General features: G+C 44.0%; 9 protein-coding genes across 9 annotated transcripts; 5 read left to right on the forward strand and 4 right to left on the reverse strand.

Annotated features, from left to right (window-relative positions):
• Positions 1-1,104: 1,104 nt before the first annotated feature.
• On the reverse strand, positions 1,105-2,775 carry Bccnb1. The gene is made up of 5 exons (XM_001555319.2): positions 2,193-2,775; positions 2,060-2,112; positions 1,865-1,938; positions 1,446-1,780; positions 1,105-1,367 (listed from the first exon to the last, which is right to left on the reverse strand). Exons 1-5 carry the CDS (start codon positions 2,242-2,244, stop codon positions 1,357-1,359), a joined length of 525 nt encoding a protein of 174 aa, XP_001555369.1. The 5' UTR covers positions 2,245-2,775; the 3' UTR covers positions 1,105-1,356.
• Positions 2,776-2,897: 122 nt separating this feature from the next.
• On the forward strand, positions 2,898-5,020 carry Bcepl1. The gene is made up of 3 exons (XM_024692041.1): positions 2,898-3,247; positions 3,322-4,113; positions 4,171-5,020. The coding sequence occupies exons 1-3, from the start codon at positions 3,089-3,091 to the stop codon at positions 4,921-4,923; spliced, it is 1,704 nt and encodes a 567-aa protein (XP_024547814.1). The 5' UTR covers positions 2,898-3,088; the 3' UTR covers positions 4,924-5,020.
• Positions 5,021-5,028: 8 nt separating this feature from the next.
• Positions 5,029-7,085, reverse strand: Bcrkm4. Its single transcript, XM_024692042.1, has 5 exons — positions 6,820-7,085; positions 6,565-6,692; positions 6,009-6,508; positions 5,252-5,946; positions 5,029-5,118 (listed from the first exon to the last, which is right to left on the reverse strand). Exons 1-4 carry the CDS (start codon positions 6,944-6,946, stop codon positions 5,289-5,291), a joined length of 1,413 nt encoding a protein of 470 aa, XP_024547815.1. The 5' UTR covers positions 6,947-7,085; the 3' UTR covers positions 5,029-5,118; positions 5,252-5,288.
• Positions 7,086-7,193: 108 nt separating this feature from the next.
• Positions 7,194-8,558, forward strand: Bckae1. Its single transcript, XM_001555323.2, has one exon. It carries the CDS (start codon positions 7,481-7,483, stop codon positions 8,528-8,530), a length of 1,050 nt encoding a protein of 349 aa, XP_001555373.1. The 5' UTR covers positions 7,194-7,480; the 3' UTR covers positions 8,531-8,558.
• Positions 8,559-8,570: 12 nt separating this feature from the next.
• On the reverse strand, positions 8,571-9,404 carry BCIN_03g06030 (hypothetical protein). Its single transcript, XM_024692043.1, has 2 exons — positions 8,982-9,404; positions 8,571-8,931 (listed from the first exon to the last, which is right to left on the reverse strand). The coding sequence occupies exons 1-2, from the start codon at positions 9,168-9,170 to the stop codon at positions 8,605-8,607; spliced, it is 516 nt and encodes a 171-aa protein (XP_024547816.1). The 5' UTR covers positions 9,171-9,404; the 3' UTR covers positions 8,571-8,604.
• Positions 9,405-9,558: 154 nt separating this feature from the next.
• BCIN_03g06040 (hypothetical protein) lies at positions 9,559-11,802 on the forward strand. Its single transcript, XM_001555324.2, has 3 exons — positions 9,559-10,716; positions 10,785-11,376; positions 11,427-11,802. The coding sequence occupies exons 1-3, from the start codon at positions 9,905-9,907 to the stop codon at positions 11,466-11,468; spliced, it is 1,446 nt and encodes a 481-aa protein (XP_001555374.1). The 5' UTR covers positions 9,559-9,904; the 3' UTR covers positions 11,469-11,802.
• A 65-nt stretch (positions 11,803-11,867) lies between these two features.
• On the forward strand, positions 11,868-12,945 carry Bcfap7. The gene is made up of 3 exons (XM_001555325.2): positions 11,868-12,354; positions 12,472-12,617; positions 12,715-12,945. The coding sequence occupies exons 1-3, from the start codon at positions 12,172-12,174 to the stop codon at positions 12,914-12,916; spliced, it is 531 nt and encodes a 176-aa protein (XP_001555375.1). The 5' UTR covers positions 11,868-12,171; the 3' UTR covers positions 12,917-12,945.
• Positions 12,946-12,950: 5 nt separating this feature from the next.
• Positions 12,951-14,107, reverse strand: Bcham1. The gene is made up of 6 exons (XM_024692044.1): positions 13,700-14,107; positions 13,575-13,648; positions 13,372-13,516; positions 13,281-13,317; positions 13,190-13,223; positions 12,951-13,115 (listed from the first exon to the last, which is right to left on the reverse strand). Exons 1-6 carry the CDS (start codon positions 13,871-13,873, stop codon positions 13,022-13,024), a joined length of 558 nt encoding a protein of 185 aa, XP_024547817.1. The 5' UTR covers positions 13,874-14,107; the 3' UTR covers positions 12,951-13,021.
• A 27-nt stretch (positions 14,108-14,134) lies between these two features.
• On the forward strand, positions 14,135-16,729 carry BCIN_03g06070 (hypothetical protein). Its single transcript, XM_024692045.1, has 10 exons — positions 14,135-14,496; positions 14,553-14,588; positions 14,643-14,659; positions 14,793-14,834; positions 14,884-14,908; positions 14,963-15,026; positions 15,098-15,148; positions 15,199-15,712; positions 15,761-15,798; positions 15,851-16,729. Exons 1-10 carry the CDS (start codon positions 14,234-14,236, stop codon positions 16,544-16,546), a joined length of 1,746 nt encoding a protein of 581 aa, XP_024547818.1. The 5' UTR covers positions 14,135-14,233; the 3' UTR covers positions 16,547-16,729.
• Positions 16,730-17,086: the final 357 nt, after the last annotated feature.

Below are 17,086 nucleotides of genomic sequence, written 5' to 3' on the forward strand. Positions count from 1 at the left end.
TAATCTACCGATCTGAGGCTTGTGTATGGCAGAGCGGACGGGATGCCCAATTCTCCTCAGTCTATGGTCGTATGTGAAGTAAATAATTTCTTGTAGGATTATATTTGAGCTTGTTTGTCGTGCTATGCTGTTCAAATTCAAGCGTCATGTCGTAGCCGAACCAAATCTTGCCCCTTCCGAATGATTAAAACTTCGTAAGCTGGAGAGCTAAAGAATAGGCAACCCGTATTGTATGGAGCTGTTCACCATGTTCACTCTTCTAACCGTATCCTTCGCGGCGAATCCTTGTCGAAGAAGCCCCAAGATACCAAACATCCAATAAGCCCACATGTTCTGCCATTCACGCTCTTGAGTACAAGCACATATCCCACGTGTGAATTCTCGTATGGAAAATTAGAGTGCATATACACAAACTTGACCTTGTATGCTTTGTACCAAACGTGTCCTTAATGTTCCATCCAAACCCCTATTCGCTAGCCAACGTTCCGAATTATATAAGTTAGAAACTCAAACCTCAGATAGAACAAAACCAAGCGGCTTCAAGCAAACCCAAAAACACAAGGTGTGTCCATAAACTCCATTCTCGTGATCAAGATCAAACAGTGAATAAAATTTGTTGCACATCTCATAAGTCGGACCGACCGCGGGCCGGTAAGGGGGCTACAAAAATCAGCGGACCATTTGAATGATTTGATAAAATCGCCTGACTCGAAAGCGAAGAATATCTAGATATGGAGTAAACTTTATTGCACCAAACAATAATCCATACATAAAGCTGCAGGGTTGCCTTTGTGGTAAGCTTACAGATGTGTGTATATGCGGCACCCCCAAACCTAGTTGGATCATGAGGTTGAATTTGATCGGGTCGAGAAGAACACTCTGAATGCGCAATTCTAAGACCAATAAAAAGCCAAGAAATTGGTTGACTAATGAGAGTCCAGTCAATAAGGAGACACTTGATGATAGTAGGGGAGGAGAGAAAGGGGCTTCAAAACCGATGCTTGATCTAGATATCAAATTCGGGTTATTAAGATATATTTATGGACGACTAGCCCACAAAACTATTAGACAATAGCACTTTCACTTGGAGCACATGAAGAAATGTGGTGAAGTATCTTGTAAATAAATCATCATTTCCTTGTAATGAGTAGAGTATAAGTGCGTGTCTCGAAAATCCACCAGCCACACCATATCAATGCATCCAGATCCCTAGTTCTGCTGCAAGAGTTTCAACCATGGCTCATAACAAGTCCTGCATCTGAGCATGTCATGCAGTACTTTGATTTGGATTGCAGTGTGTGAAACATGCATTGCTCGCTATATTACTGGTCTTCTTCCCTTCCCAATGCTTTCGGATCAAAATTGATCTACCACACACATTAGTAAAGTTTCACCCTCAAGTGCCAACCCATTTTCTCCAAAATGGTTCTAAAATCCAAACTCACCTAAAGTCATACTCATAGAAACATCCGTATTCTCCACCATCTTTGTAAATTCCTCGAAACTAATCTTTCCATCCCTATCCAAATCTGCCTCCATAATTGTTTTATCAACAATCTGTTGCAACTGTTGATCCTTCAAATTACTTCCTACCATCATCTTCAAAACGATGAATAATTCTCCATTGCTTATGTATCCATCACGATCGATGTCATAAACCTTGAATGCAAAACGAAGCTTTTGTTCCTTATTTCCCTTACTGCTGAATGCGCTGAGTCCACTGACGAACTCTTGGAAATCAACATCTCCACCTCCATCTTCATCGAATATGGCAATCATTCTGGAAAGAAGAGCTTTATCAGTATACATATCATATGAAACATTGTGTGCGGACGGCAGGTGGAGAGAAATAAGATAGACAAACCTGGTAGCTAGAGGATTCGACGATATTTGCGGAAGACTGAGGAACTCTTCACGTTCAATAGTACCGGAATTGTCCTGTAGACATATACTCCATTAGCCCTCCCGAATTTTATACACTTCCCACACGTTCAATATATAACCCCCAGCACTCTCAGCACATTGAGCGCACCGGCCGAGGAAACAGAATAATGCGCACCTTATCCAACTTCATAAAACGTTTTCTTAATCTATCAACCTCATCTCGATCAACTGTCTCGCACCCAAAATTAGCGCGCAGGTCCTCCCAATAGCCAATCAGACAGTAATTTAGAAGAATGTATTGTCCGCACAGTTTGACCCTTGTACAATATTCTCCAATACTGCACTACTTGTGTTTCCCATATTGACGGATTGTGTTTGTCTGGTATGTGGTTGTGTATGCGGTAGGGAGAGAGGTAGTTGTTCGTAGCAAGGCTAGTCGAGTAAAGGAGGTGGAGGCAAGCGGTTGTAGTAAAGGCGGTCGCAAGAAGACAGGCTTGAAGAATAGGGTGAATGGAGTAAAGAAAGCGGTCGCAGTAGAAGAGATAGACGCAAACCCAAGGAGCAGGTAAGGTTGCTGAGGGAAAGGAGGTGAATGGGGTTGGTCGCAAGACTAGATAACTAAGTGATAAGTTTCCTTAGAAGGGCGGGGGGAGGCTGAGAGTAAGATGCGAGATTCGATTATGACCAAACTAGGGTGTGGTTTTCCTTCCGAATTAGATTGATTATCGTCTTGAAGTATTGGCGGTCTATTTACTGAGAGTTTGTATTATGATTCCCCCCAATCCTCAATGAATTTTGGAGCGTGTACTGTAAGATATATGGAATATGTATCGAGGTTATCAATACCACACAATAGGGTCAAATCTCCTATCGTCAGAAGTTTGATATGACAAGGATCCCTGATCCAGTATAGTTCACAAATGTTCTTTGTTGTTGCCTTATACAGTAACCAAATCAGGCCAACATTACCCAAATTAGAGTTATTGACACATTGAACCAGGAAAAATTTGCTTGTATCACGAACGTCGGAACGTGGCAAAGGTACAATTTCCTATCATCAAAATATTCCAACTGACATCGAATTTCAATTCCAAAAATGGATTAAACATTCAGTCATGAACGGCTTTTTATTTTATGAAATTTTTACGCGTTCAAATTGCGTTGTCGCGTTGATTTTACATATCGGAGTCATTCCATCATCAACATGAGGACACAACCGGCTGGCAGGGTGGTGCGCCAAAAGAAGCTCAACAGATCCACCCATCAACAAATTCTACGAGAAGACCAAATAGAATCTGCCGAATATGATTCATTACAAGGTCAATATAAAGTCGAGACTGGTGTCGAAAAAGCTGAAGAAAATGTTAGTTATCACGTGCCCGATCTCACCATAAAATCACGTGATATACCGCACATGCTGACTGGTGTTTCAAACAGGAATACCATCTTCAAGCTGCTCTGGCAGGACACACTTCGGGTGATAAGGATGTACCACAAGAGATTCCAGCTCCTCCTGCAGAAGAAGGTACCGACATTGACTATGAATCATTATACTCAAGGAAATTTGACAAACCTGCTACTTATATCCGATTTTCACAGACCGTGGAAGAATGTACTGGTTGTCAATATAACATGACTACCGAAGATGAAATTTTTCTGAAAGATTATAACAAGAGGAAAACTCTTTCGAATCAACAGCTCTCAGAAGATAACTTTGAAAAACTCATGGAAATCTTCGAAGAAACTGCTGAAAATAAAACCCCATGGGCTTCAATAGACAAAACCTTGGTGAGTTTTGAGACCATGAAAGAAGTCATCAAAGAACGAGGAGAGGAGAAGATATTTGGTCATCTTAAGGAATTATATGAATATTGGAAGTCCCGACGGCATGCCTGTGATAATCATGGCATTCAGCCTAGTCTGAAGTTTGAAACTCACCAAGATCAAGACGAAGGCGATCCGTATGTTTGTTTCCGGCGCCGTGAAGTCAGAGCTACCAGGAAAACCAGAGCAAGAGACATGCAAATCACAGATAAAGTTAGAAGACTGAGAAAGGAAATGGAAGAAGCCAGGGACCTGATTAAAATGGCGACTGAACGCGAAACTTATAAGAAAAAACTCTTGCAATGCGAACGTTCCGTATTCGAATCTCGTAGTGAAATCAAGAGCCTCAAGATCAAGCTGGGTATCAAGAGTGATCCTGATGACGAACTTCTCATCAATCAAAAGGTATGCATAATCTCAACCACTGAAAGAGAGTTTGGACATCCTACTGACAATCCGAAGCCACAGAAGAGAAAGGCCATGGACTTCCAAAATGTGCAACGCCAGCCAGCTCCACTTCGTATTCCACCTCGCCCTGATGGCCGCGGAATTGAAATGGACATGGTACAGTTAAGTCATGTGCTGGCCCAAAAGGAGAATATGCTGCAAAGAGAGCTCGAGGAGAAATCCGCACAGCATATCAAGTGGAATGAGAACTTCATCGACTGCACAAGGGAACCACTCTTACCAGTTGAGGGACAAAGCTCGAATACAGGCTTTCGCCCAGCAACGGCTCAATACAGTCAGTATTTACTGACGCCACCATCATCTGTGACTTCCGAATCGTTTGATCAAGCATCTCCAGTGAGCCAAGAAAAACCGGACGCGGTAACCGTGCGGTATAGTACACCTCCAGAAGAAGACGATCGTCGTTCGCAACCAGCATATCGGAGACGAATTGGCCGAGGTGGCCGGCTGTGGATAGACCGGAGAGGAATGTCTACAGCTGTCAATAAAAGCATGGAGAGGAAACCTGATCGTTGGAAATATGACGAGGATGAGGATGAGGATGATGGGCAGCCTGTATACGAGGTTGACCCGTATGATACCAACCCTTTACGTTTTAGATCCACAATACCTCTCTCTGGTCATTTGTATCCGGATGCACATCGGCGAAGCATGTTCCAACATCAATCGCAATCGAACAGGACTGGTACTGGAGGTAGTCCTGGTAACAACCGAGCAATCGGGCCTCCAAATCAACATAGTAATTAGGAATTTCTTTTTCACGACAACTGAGTTGTCACTTTACCAGAAGCGGCTCCATTGTGAGGCTTCTTTGTAAATCAACTTCTGCAGGGTTCAACGGGCAATAGGGGGTAGGGGCGTTACCCAGGGAAAGGGCTGAGCGTTGATTTGTTGTCATTAGAAGTTTTGTCCGAAAGTACCCAAGGAGGATATCTAGGCGACCTATATGTATTTTAGCGCTCATAGCCGAGCAAAAGATCATTATGAAATGATTATAGAGGAGTCAAACATGACGCCCAATTAATAATCTCCCCGAAAGCACTCCCAGAGCAAAATGAAAAGCTTCGTGACCTACCAACCAAAGTGTTCTCGGCATCAATTGAATTGACATTCTACCCAGAACGTCCCTTTTTCTTTGGCTGTTCCATATCCTCCCCCTTTCTCTTCGCATTTTTCATTGTTCCCTCCTTCGAAGGCGCAAGCCTCATACGATGGTTGCCACCTGAAAATGTAGCTGCTTCTCGAATAGCTGCTCGTAACACTTTCTTCTCTCCAGAGCGTACTTGAATTGCCATAGCGGTTCGAATTGGGAGATCCGCGTTCTTGAGAAGATCTTCGTCCTCTTCAACAGTAGTCGAATACTCGTTTTCTCTCGCTTGCAACAAAATTGCTAGAACCTGACCTGCGAGCTCCGTGGTAAGTTTAGAACGGCTTGGTAGACTGCTCTCTGAATCCAAAATAGCTTTGAGATGACTTTCGTCGACAAGCAAGAGATACAGAAATGCTAGAAGCTCATCTGGTATACTTGGCTCATCTGGACTAGAGTGAACAAGATCAAACGACTCGTCATAGACGCCTTCTCGTTCGGCCAAATCAAGACGAACTTTCAACTTGTCTTGAGTGAGCTTTGGCAACGATGGATGAACCTTGCCGTTCCGGAACAAGGAAACGATGAGTTCAGCTGAGATCTCAGCAACATCGTATGCGGAGTATCCGTCTGTGACATAACCGTATCTCCTTAGAAGATCAGACCTGGGAAGCTGGCCATAACTAAAAGTCTTTGTCAGTAAACCACAAAGGCAGTTAAAACTGTGATTGAGAAAAAGACGAACTCATTGAATATTTCTTCTCCCTTCGCAATGGGTTTGATTGCTCGCATCTCTAGATCCTCGTTATCGCAGATCAAGCGGGCATTGTTCCTGTCTGCATCTGCATTGAGCATATCGGCCAACGGGATCATAGATAATATGGTTTTTTCATCTTCCCCATCATCGGAAACTAAGTCATCCGCCGCTTCTTCTCCTTTGCCACCAGAGGTTGGACCTTCGGAGGGATCTGGTATGTCGAATGCATACGCCATAATGACAGAAGCTACTTTGTGACACATCTCCGTGCTAGAGTGCTGTAAGCCTTGCGGAGTTATGTAAGTTTTGAACATGTCTTCAGCACCCTGTTTTCCAATTTTCTTCACTACTGCACTCGCTTGCAATTCTGCGAGCTCGCTATCAGACCAGAAAACCAAGCTATTCAATTGCTCTGGTAGTATCGCGAGGTATGGGGCCCACTTAGAATCATCTACTTGTCCTTCCGCCATAAGTATCGAGGTGAGTGCCTGAAGTCCAGTCAATCATTAAATTCGAATCCCATTGAAACGCCATATCCACTCACCAGCCAGCTCGGCATCTTCTCTGCAAGTCGTTTCGAGATCGCAAGGGGCTTCGCATTCTGAGCATTTAGCACGGCACTGCGTGGGATGCTGAAGATAATCTCGTCATCATCAATGTCTTCTATGGCCACTGTTACATGTCAGCTAGAAATTCTTTTCAGAACACTTCAGAAAAATCAACAGAAGTCAGAGAGCAGCTCTTTAACCAAAGCCACACCACAATAGTAACAGGAATGTGAAGAGAGAATGGATCATACCGACACCTCGCCCTCGGCCCTCTTGACGGAGGTCCACCAAGGCCATCTTTGGGTTAGTCCGGATACCCATTTCTTGGAGCCATGCTGAGAAAGTTGCTGTTCTAGCCTCAAAATCGTCGACGTCCATAATTTCAGTACACTGTCTTATGCTTTTGAAAAGATAATGTACGTGGTTGTGTGTAATGTAGTATCAGAATTGGCGCAAGTGATAGTGAGTACTGTAATTTCTAAACTCGCACCAAAGCGACAAGTCGCTAAAATAAACCGAGCAAATCAAGGGGCACTAATCCTAATAGGTCGGAATGTGGGGCACTGCAAGGTCAGCAGGAAAAATTTCGCACTCTTGTAGTTGATGATTGCAGTGGGAAAGAAAAGTGCTAGTATTGTATATTGCATTAATTTTCTCAATTGTGCACATGTGATTAAACCGTCCTAGATGTTGGTTGTGAACCTACCTAGATCTTTGAAACAATCAAGTTACCTAGTAATTCTATTGCGCTTACGTTACTTCTTTTCAGCATAATCCTTATCGATTAGTTCTACTTGTGATTTTCAGCCTTGTCTAATTTAGCGGCAAAGGGCATTGGTCTTCTCCATTTCATCGTCGACCCCTCCTCGATTTATATTTTATTGTTAAATTTTATAGATCCCAACAGCGAAAATGATTGCTATAGGGCTTGAAGGTAGTGCTAACAAATTGGGTGTTGGTATTATATCACATCCTTCCAAAGGCAAACCAGCAGAAATTCTTTCCAATATTCGACACACCTTTGTCTCGCCTCCAGGAGAAGGTTTCCTACCAAAAGATACTGCGAAGCATCATCGATCATGGGTCGTGAAACTTGTGAAGCAAGCTATGGCGCAAGCCGGAGTAAAAGTATCTGATATCGACTGCATATGTTACACAAAAGGTCCTGGCATGGGGGCACCTCTCCAGAGCGTGGCGATCGCAGCTCGAATGCTTTCTCTGTTATGGGGTAAAGAGCTGGTAGGGGTGAACCATTGTGTCGGGCATATAGAAATGGGTCGAGAGATTACTGGGGCACAAAATCCGGTCGTTCTATACGTTAGCGGAGGAAATACCCAAGTGATTGCATATGCAGAGCAACGATATCGAATTTTTGGAGAAGCGTTAGATATTGCAGTTGGTAACTGTTTGGATCGTTTCGCAAGGACCCTGGAAATCAGCAACGACCCCGCACCGGGATACAATATTGAACAACTAGCAAAGAAGGGAAAGGTGTTGCTAGATTTGCCATATGCGGTGAAAGGAATGGACTGTTCATTCTCTGGAATCTTGGCAAGCATCGATATACTCGCGGCGGAACTTAAGGCGAACCCAGAGCAAAAAGACCCGATCACTGGAGAAGTTATTACCACTGCAGATTTGTGTTTCAGCCTGCAGGAAACTGTGTATGCGATGCTGGTGGAGATCACAGAACGAGCTATGGCTCATGTAGGGAGCAACCAAGTCCTCATAGTGGGAGGCGTGGGTTGTAATGAGAGGCTACAAGAAATGATGGGTTTGATGGCAAGAGATAGGGGAGGAAGCGTTTTCGCAACCGACGAACGTTTCTGCATCGATAATGGTATAATGATAGCACAGGCTGGACTTTTGGCGTACGAAACAGGCTTCAGGACTCCATTGGAAGAGAGCACATGTACTCAGAGGTTCAGAACGGATCAGGTCTTCGTCAAATGGAGAGATTGAATAATATATTAAGAACTAAATCTTGCCATCTCCAGAAGGTTGCACAGACTTGCATATCGCTGCTCCTACTTTGATCAAAATCCATCATCAGAGTCATCATCTTCCTCAATTATGATCTGCGCCGATAGCCCGTGCTCGTCCTTCTTTCTGCCTCCATCATTTTCCAGCCATCCGGAATATCTCTTTTCTACAGAAGGGTCGACCTTCCATTTCGATACATCTGGTGTCGAGTCTCTCTTCTTATGTTCTCGTGCGGCGCGTATCGGTGCCACAGAACGGCGCGTGTCTTCAGGGCCTGTTGTCAATTTGAACAGTGATGCGAGTATGCTGGAGGAAACTCGCAACAACGAACCTGAGATCAAGCCGATGATAACTGCAGACCCCAAGAATATGATGATGGTCTGATAAGGGTTAGCTGTAATCCATCAATCTGTTATTGCATCAAGCTTGCCTCGAATTTTGCTATTACTTTCAGAGGAAGAAGCAAAGCAGAAGCCAAAGAGTTTCCCAGATGTAGCAGTGGGGCCAGAGCAATTCTAAGCATAGCCAATAGCCAGCTGGAAATAACAACAATTGGCAAGGAAATATAATAAAAAGTGCTTCCTATAATCGATAGCCATGCTGTATTTGAGAATTCCATATTGGATAATGAATGAGTTGTCTGAAATGACAATAAAATGCAAGGCTGACAGACAGATAAGATGTGTTCTACACCTCTATTGTATGATCTGATCTAATGCTTCAGTAGAACTTGGAGTATTCTTGACAATTCTCATGATTTGAGCCTTCACGGAGATCTTTTGCTGTGAATAACTGCTGGTATTGATGTTGGATCGAATAGGACTACAAGCATTTGGGTCATACAACTACTCCCTCTGTGCAGGTGAAGAATGGAAGAACAGAAGAACAGAAGCATGAAAGAAGCTTTAGTGAAAGCACAGACCAAGTAGCTACTGTAACAAGGCAAGGATTCAAAGCATCGTCGCAATTTTTGTGGGCTGGCCTTCAATAAAGCTGATTGTGGGGTTGAAGGAGCGAACCTTAGGGAAGGAATCAACTTCCAAGGTTCACTCCAGAATCTTTTCCGCGAAAGAACCAACCCATTTTTTTTAATTGTACTTAAAACCTCAAACTCAAATTTGATTATTTCTAAGATACCCTTTAACAAGCACAGCTCATCCAGATTCGTGGATCAATTTATTCATTCCAAATCATAATCGAAAAATACTTATTTACAACTCATGAGATCGCTTTGCTCCACCGGCCGTTCCCCTCGACCCTCTGTCCCTCTTTTCCTTTAAAGGACGGACTTGGACCCCCGGAAAGGAATCAGTTTTTGACTGCGTTGCTTAGAATCACACGACCACTTTCATAATGGGAAATACACCCTCTGCCAACACGAGGCCAACCGCTTCGACACCTCATTCGCATTCTCCCGCGCCTTCGAGCCATAGTAATGACTCATCAAGAACATCCTCAGCTCGCAGAGATCCAAGGAATTTGATACACGCGCATAGGACTGCTGCGAGAGCAGAACCTTCTCTTGCACAGGCTCACGGATCGAATGTCACACACCGCCCGCGCAACTCCCAATCCCACCCTGCTGCACAATTCAATAATTCTTTGCCGAATTCGGGAGTCAATACACCTTCGGCGCATGACAGAGAACAGCAAGCGGGCCTGCAATCACATAAAAGTGAACCAGAGACAGAAAAGATCGCAGTGAGGGATCAGCCAACCAAGCCAGTTGATGTTCCCATGCCATCCTCCAATTACGACACTACAACGTCCAGATCCCATTCACATTCCCTATCGAGCCCTCAAGCCTCATCTGTCGACCCCTCTGGACCCCCCATTCAAGATATGTCTTACCACCTTTCGCGACCTCCAAGGCTTCCACTACCAATTGAGGAGGAAGTGCACACCCCAGGGTCACCTCTAGTCACACCGGCTGATTCGACCGCCCCGGCTATGGATATAGATACTCTGGACAATGAACCACCACTTGCAAGACGGAACTCGACCTTGAGTAGTACGACGATAGATGAAGAGGACGCCGAGGAAATTCAAATCGATCGGACCAAGGCAACGGTACCAACCCTATTTGAATGGAGAGAAGGTGGAGAAAAAGTTTATGTAACTGGAACCATATTTCAGTGGAATAAGAAGCAAAGATTGAGTGCAGTGTGAGTTTTAGTCTTTCCAATGAACCCCTTGAACGCCAATGCTTTGACGGTACACTAACATTTCCCAGAGAAGGAGAGCCGGGACTTCTGAAAGCGATAATTCATGTACGACCTGGAACTCACCACGTTCGATTTATTCAAGATGGCATTATGAAATGCTCAGCACTTCTTCCAACCACTGTCGATTTCGGCAACAATCTAGTCAATTATATCGAGGTCAGCGCCGATGACCTGCCTAACGATGAGGGTTCTGTAAATATACCTACCGAACCAATTGGGGGCTCACAAACCAAGCCTGAAATCACTCAGCCCGAACCAGTGCCTGCAGAAGAGAGGACGAAGCCGAAGCCGGTCTCCAAGATGAAGCCCGCAATGTCTCAAAGTCGATTTACTTCAGAAATTCCACAATACCTCATAGATATGGATAAACCCGAAGACTCCAGGGAATACCGGTACGCGATTGCCGCTATAGACAAATTGCCTCCTCCACCTACTCTCCCGGGGTTTCTCGGAAAACCTATCTTGAATGCCAATGCACCGATGAAGGATGACAACAGTGTTCTCATTATGCCTAATCACACTGTTCTCAACCATTTAGCTACGAGCAGCATTAAGAACAATGTTCTTGCTGTTTCTGCCACTACGAGATATAAGCGAAAGGTACGGGATTGTCTTTGCCAGTTAACATTTTGTACTAATTTACAATGCAGTATGTCACAACGATCATGTATAAGCCTACAGCGGAGGAATAAGAATGGGCATAAGAAACAGCAATGCGAGATGTCATAGTATATGAATAGTGGAGCTGGTGGACCTGGATATCAACGAAACTCATACCTGCATCGAGTAAGTAATAATTTGAGCAGATCAGCTTGCTTCACATGATTTCTCAATGGGAAACTAAATGCAGAATATTCCAATGAAGAAAATTAACCAAAAATGATGGTCTCAATGTTTATCAGACTGTCCAATTATGGCAATGGCAATGACATGACATGTTCTGTATACATCCACTTGCAAGCTCATTAGAATTCACTAAGGCGCACGCAAAGCTACTTCCTAGTACTCCCGCATAAATCCCACCTACCCCTTATCTATTTTAAGCTTCTGTACCCATCCGATCTCTCCCCACTAATAGCACGTGTCGATAAGCCCCCGCTTTCTGCGATAAGATTTTTTCCAAAAAGTTGATGCCAAGAGAAAAATAGTATCGCGGAGGTATCACTGGCTTTCCCCAATTCCCCAGCGCAAATATCATCAAGTCGCATTCTGCATTTGAAATACGAGACTCTGTCATAAATACTCTGACACCGAATCTTCCAAGACCCAAGGTCACATCACGCCGTCCATTCGAACATCTTTTGGGATACCTTCCAGCGAAAGTCAAGTGGCCCTCGAATCTCAAGCTCTCAAGCTCGAACACATCCAAGCTCGCAATTTCACAAGCTCGTCACTATGCGCACACAGCCAAATATCATAATAACAGGCACGCCTGGTGTAGGGAAAACTACTCATTGCGAACAATTGGCTGAGAGTACCGGATTGAAACATTTGAGTGTCAATGACGTGGTTAAAGAGAAGGGGTGTCATGAGGGCTGGGATGATGAATTAAAGACTTGGATTGTGGATGAGGATAAGGTTGGTATGGTTTCTTTTGGGAGTTTGATAGGGAATATGTTCTAATGGATTGTTGGGAGTTTATGAGGAGTTTGTTATGTGCTACTGGGCTTTGGCTAATTGATTGGGAATCTATAGTTATTGGATGAAATAGAAGAAGACGTTAAGCAAGGCGGATATATCATCGATTGGCATGCTTGCGAATTATTTCCCAAGAGTTGGATTGATTTGGTGGTTGTGTTGAGGGTGGATTCGACGCTGTTGTATGATCGACTGAAGGCGAGGTACGTTTCCTCCAAGTCTATGCGGAAGGAGACTGCACCTAAAAGTTCATCGAGGATGGGGATATATGATCGAGAAGGCTGACTAATCGCAATATAGAAATTATCCAGAAGCCAAACTACAAGAAAATTTAGATGCAGAAATTATGGAGGTTCTACTTGATGAAGCGAGAGAGAGTTATGATGAGGAGATTGTGGTGGAGCTACGGAGTGATACAAGTGACGAGGTGGAAAGTAATGTGGAGAGGGTTGAGGCATGGGTCAAACAATGGAAGAAGGATCACGCGGAGGACGAGCAGTGATATTATTTGGCATGAAATGTTGTTGCTCAGTCCCTGAAGTGTTTTTCGGCCTCAAGAGAGCACTATCTATCTGTCACTCCATTCCTTGACCTCTGTTTCTTAGCTCTATGCTTCCTCTTGCAGCCATGTCTTCAACTTTTCGAGTGCTCGGAAACGGTGAGAGATTTTGTTCTTCTCAACTTTCTCCATCTCGGCGTATCTAAAGGGGGCGGGGTCAATATCTATGTGATAGGGTGGAATGAAAACATAAGATGGATAGGAAGGAGTCCTTACGTTTGACCTTCATACTCGAAAATAGGATCCCAGCCTACAAATCAAGGAATATTAGTAAAAGAGGTCTTTTTAGTGGTGTAGTAGAGCATACCAAATGCAGTTGGACCTCTTGCAGGTACGATCTTGCCCTAGGAAGTGTTAGAGCCATACGACGGCACGCAGGAATATGGAGAAACACTCACGTCCGTTCTTCCTTGAAAGATAATAGGTTCATGACCTGGGCCTTCAGAATAGGCAAATGTACACACTGCTTGTGCAGATTTATCTGGAAAGCCAGCAAGCATATTATTGAGTCCATCATGACCTAATGCATCCATAAACCATTTACTGCATATTATTAGTGACTAGAGCACTCTCACTATGATTCTTGGCCAGAAAATCTTACATATATGGACCAGGCAATTCCTTCAATGCATTGAAGCATAAACATGTATCCTCAACAAGCACTGGACCTTGAATCTAAATTTGATATTAGTAACACTCCAAAGGCTGGGGAGCATGAAAACACACAATTTCAGCAGCTCTTCGACATTTGTCACTGGAGATTTCCTCAATAGTCCCTTGAATCTCAACGAGATCGAGAGATTGACTTTGAAGATCAATGGTATCGCCCAAAATAGCTTTCACCTCGATAAGCTTGTTTTTGTTGCCGGTGATGAAATTGAGGGTTTTGGGGGGAGCCATGATGAATGGAGGTGTGAAATTTTTTCTTATGCAGGAAAGTAAGCTATTGATGGGTGAGCGTATGGGATTTGAAGTGTGAGAAGGGAGGCAGAAGTAAAATGCTAGACTTTATAAAGTGTTGTAACTTCCAAGTCCTACTCTTGAATTGTATTGTAATATACACGGAGCTTCGACTCATCCGGTCAAAAACAGTGCAGCTGCATTGGCGAATATGGATCGTGCAATCCCAGCACCACACTACACTACATCCACAAAAACGTAGGTCCCTAACAACCACACCGAAAATTCCTAACTACTAGGCAAGGTAATGATTATATTACTCAGTTAATCTCATCTTGCAAAAATAGTTTATCCTCCATCATGGACGATTTCTATCAGCTCCTCACGAATTCTACTGATGCCATCGACGCCTCGAAGTCCGGAGGTTTGATTACAAATGCCCTCACAGTTATTCGTTCGGTGCCGTTGCCGATTGTTCTTAGTATCGCTTTGGCACCGGTGCTTCTGATCATAGCAACTAGACTACTGAGCGAGAGGCCGTCGGAAAAGCAAAAGGGGAAGGATGGGAAAACGGTTTGGATGCCGGCTTATTGGGTGCCAGGGTTGGGACACATGGTTGCATTGTACGTCTCACGTGCTACATAGGGGTAGTGGAATTTCGAGACTGATGAAAAGATAGTTTGATGAATGGAGAGAAGCTGGCTCGCGAATTAAGGTAGTTAAGATCTTGAACCATGGCTGTATTAAATAGATGCTGACGAGTGTATAGAGACCAAAGTGCCCATGGTGAGTTTGGCCCAAAACGCTGCCGAAGCGGGAATCTGTTTATATTTGGAGACTTTTGGACCCTCAGATCCATAATTGAGGGCATTGCAATGAAACGTTTGAACGTTACCTAGGTACTGACACACTGAGCTAGGTATATTTGCGCTTAATCTCGGAGGCTCTACCCATAACATCAGTAAGTTGCTTGCATTTCCCAAGTAGCTATACAAGACTGATCAATGTAGTCTCAAATCCAAACTTGGTAAAGGCGTCAGTATATTAGTGCTAGCATAATCATATCCACGGTCACTAAAATTGTATTAGAGTATTGCAGAAAAAGGAATCAGATGTTGCATTTAAAACTGTTGCGTTGGGTCTGTCAGCAAAGGTAGATACTTCACTGCCACATACTTGAAACCCATGAGTCGGCATAGCTTGTGTTACTAACGGACATTTTAGTTTTTTGGACTACCTAAAAAGGCAGAGAAAGTATATGTGGACAATTGGGAGGTAAGATTGCTTCATTTTGATTACTGCACCAAGCTAAACATTGTCACAAGGAATACACATCTGTTTTCACTTATCTCATGAAAGAACCACATCTCAGTAGCATGCTGGACAAAACCCTACGCAACCTTGAAGGGCTAATTCCACAGATGGTTTCATTCATGGACAGTGAGATAGATCAACATCCGTGGGAGAAATGGGCCAATGCTGAGTACATTTCAAACAACGAAATGGAGGTTGATCTTATGGCCTTGGTACGAGATATACTTGGGCATGCTTCTGTACCATCTCTTTTCGGTCGTGAGTTTCTGGACAACAACCCTCATGTTCTGCATGATATTTATGAGATGGATCGCGGTATGATGTATTTCATCATGGGCCTTCCATGGTTCACTCCTTGGCCTGCTGTGGCTAGAGCTTATTATTCTCGCTCTCAAATTCAACAAAGTATGACCAAATTTCAAGAGGCTCTTGATGCTACAGTAGATGGGAAGCAGGTGGACTCCTCATACGGCGATTTGGACGACGTTAGCGAGTTCATCCTAAAAAGACATGAACTGTTTAGAAGTAAGATTGCAAAAGAATTTAACCTTATGGCAACTGACATTATGGTAGAACATGGCCTAAAACCGGATGAGCGCGGAGATATATCTGTAAGTTGGCATCTCTTCCGTCTATCAACTCACTATCTAACATTAGTATTAGGTTATCTGGGCTCTCATTGTGAACTCCACCCTCATCGTCTACTGGCACCTCCTCTACATCCTCTCCACCCCCGGACTCGCCGACAAGATCCGCGCTGAGATTTCCCCCTATGCAACAGTCACTCCTGGCGAGAAAATCGGCTCTATTTCAGAAGCTCCACACATCCACCTCTCTCACGAAGACCTATCTAAGAAATGTCCCCTTTTCAAATCCACGTATCTAGAAGCCTCACGTTTATGCTCCCAGCCCATATCTCTTCGAAAACTAGAAAACGATATCACCCTCACCGATACATCATCTAGCAAGGAGACTGACAAAACTACCTACATGCTCCACAAAAACGAATATGTTACGCTCCCCCACGACCTCCACATGCGCGACCCTTCATACTTCCCCTCCCCTACCGAATTCAACCCCGAGCGTTTCCTTACCACCGATGAAACTGGCAATATCTCTGTCGACCCCCAAACTATCCGTCCCTATGGTGGCGGACCTAGTATGTGCAAAGGACGCGTATATGCCGAGCGAGAATGTTTGGCTTTCGTAGCTGGGATTATTATGTATTGGGACATCGGAGCCGTTGCGAAGAAAGGGGAGAAGAAGGGTAAATGGACGATTCCCAAAATGATAAAAACCAGTGCGGTGTGTTTACCGGACAAAGAAACGAGGGTTAGGATCAAGAGAAGAGAGGTTTGATGGGGTGTGAGTTGAAGGATTTCAGCCTGTGTTTAAGAACGGTAGAGGATGGGTATCGCGGGAGATAGCGTAGAGAATTTCAATTTGAATACAGCAGTATGTAACTCCGTAGGAACTTCTACATTGTGGGAGTCAAGCTATTCATGAAGCAAGGACAAGAAATCTGCAAACCCCTTTCAAGCATCCTCATTCCTTTCAAGATTATCGACGCGGAAAAGCATGTCCCCCAATCCCAAACCCAAGAGCAAGATCTCAACTTGAAATTCTCACCGCGATCAATAATTTCAAATGTAAACTTGCTGCTACCGAGGTAGCAACTATGATGATTATCAGCTTTCCTCTAGACCCTGCTGTTCAACCAACTTGCAAGATACCATACCTATCCCAACGACGAAGACCACACACCTTAAGCTTCTCCCCCCTTACAGACATAAACGAAAATTGGCTGGCAAGAACTAGAGGAAAATCCTGCTACAATAGACATCAAGATATTGGTTTCATAATCAGGTAAGGCGATGATAATCAAGGAGAAGAGGAACG

This window comes from Botrytis cinerea, chromosome 3 (genome assembly GCF_000143535.2).
Source record: "Botrytis cinerea B05.10 chromosome 3, complete sequence".
NCBI lineage: Eukaryota > Fungi > Ascomycota > Leotiomycetes > Helotiales > Sclerotiniaceae > Botrytis > Botrytis cinerea.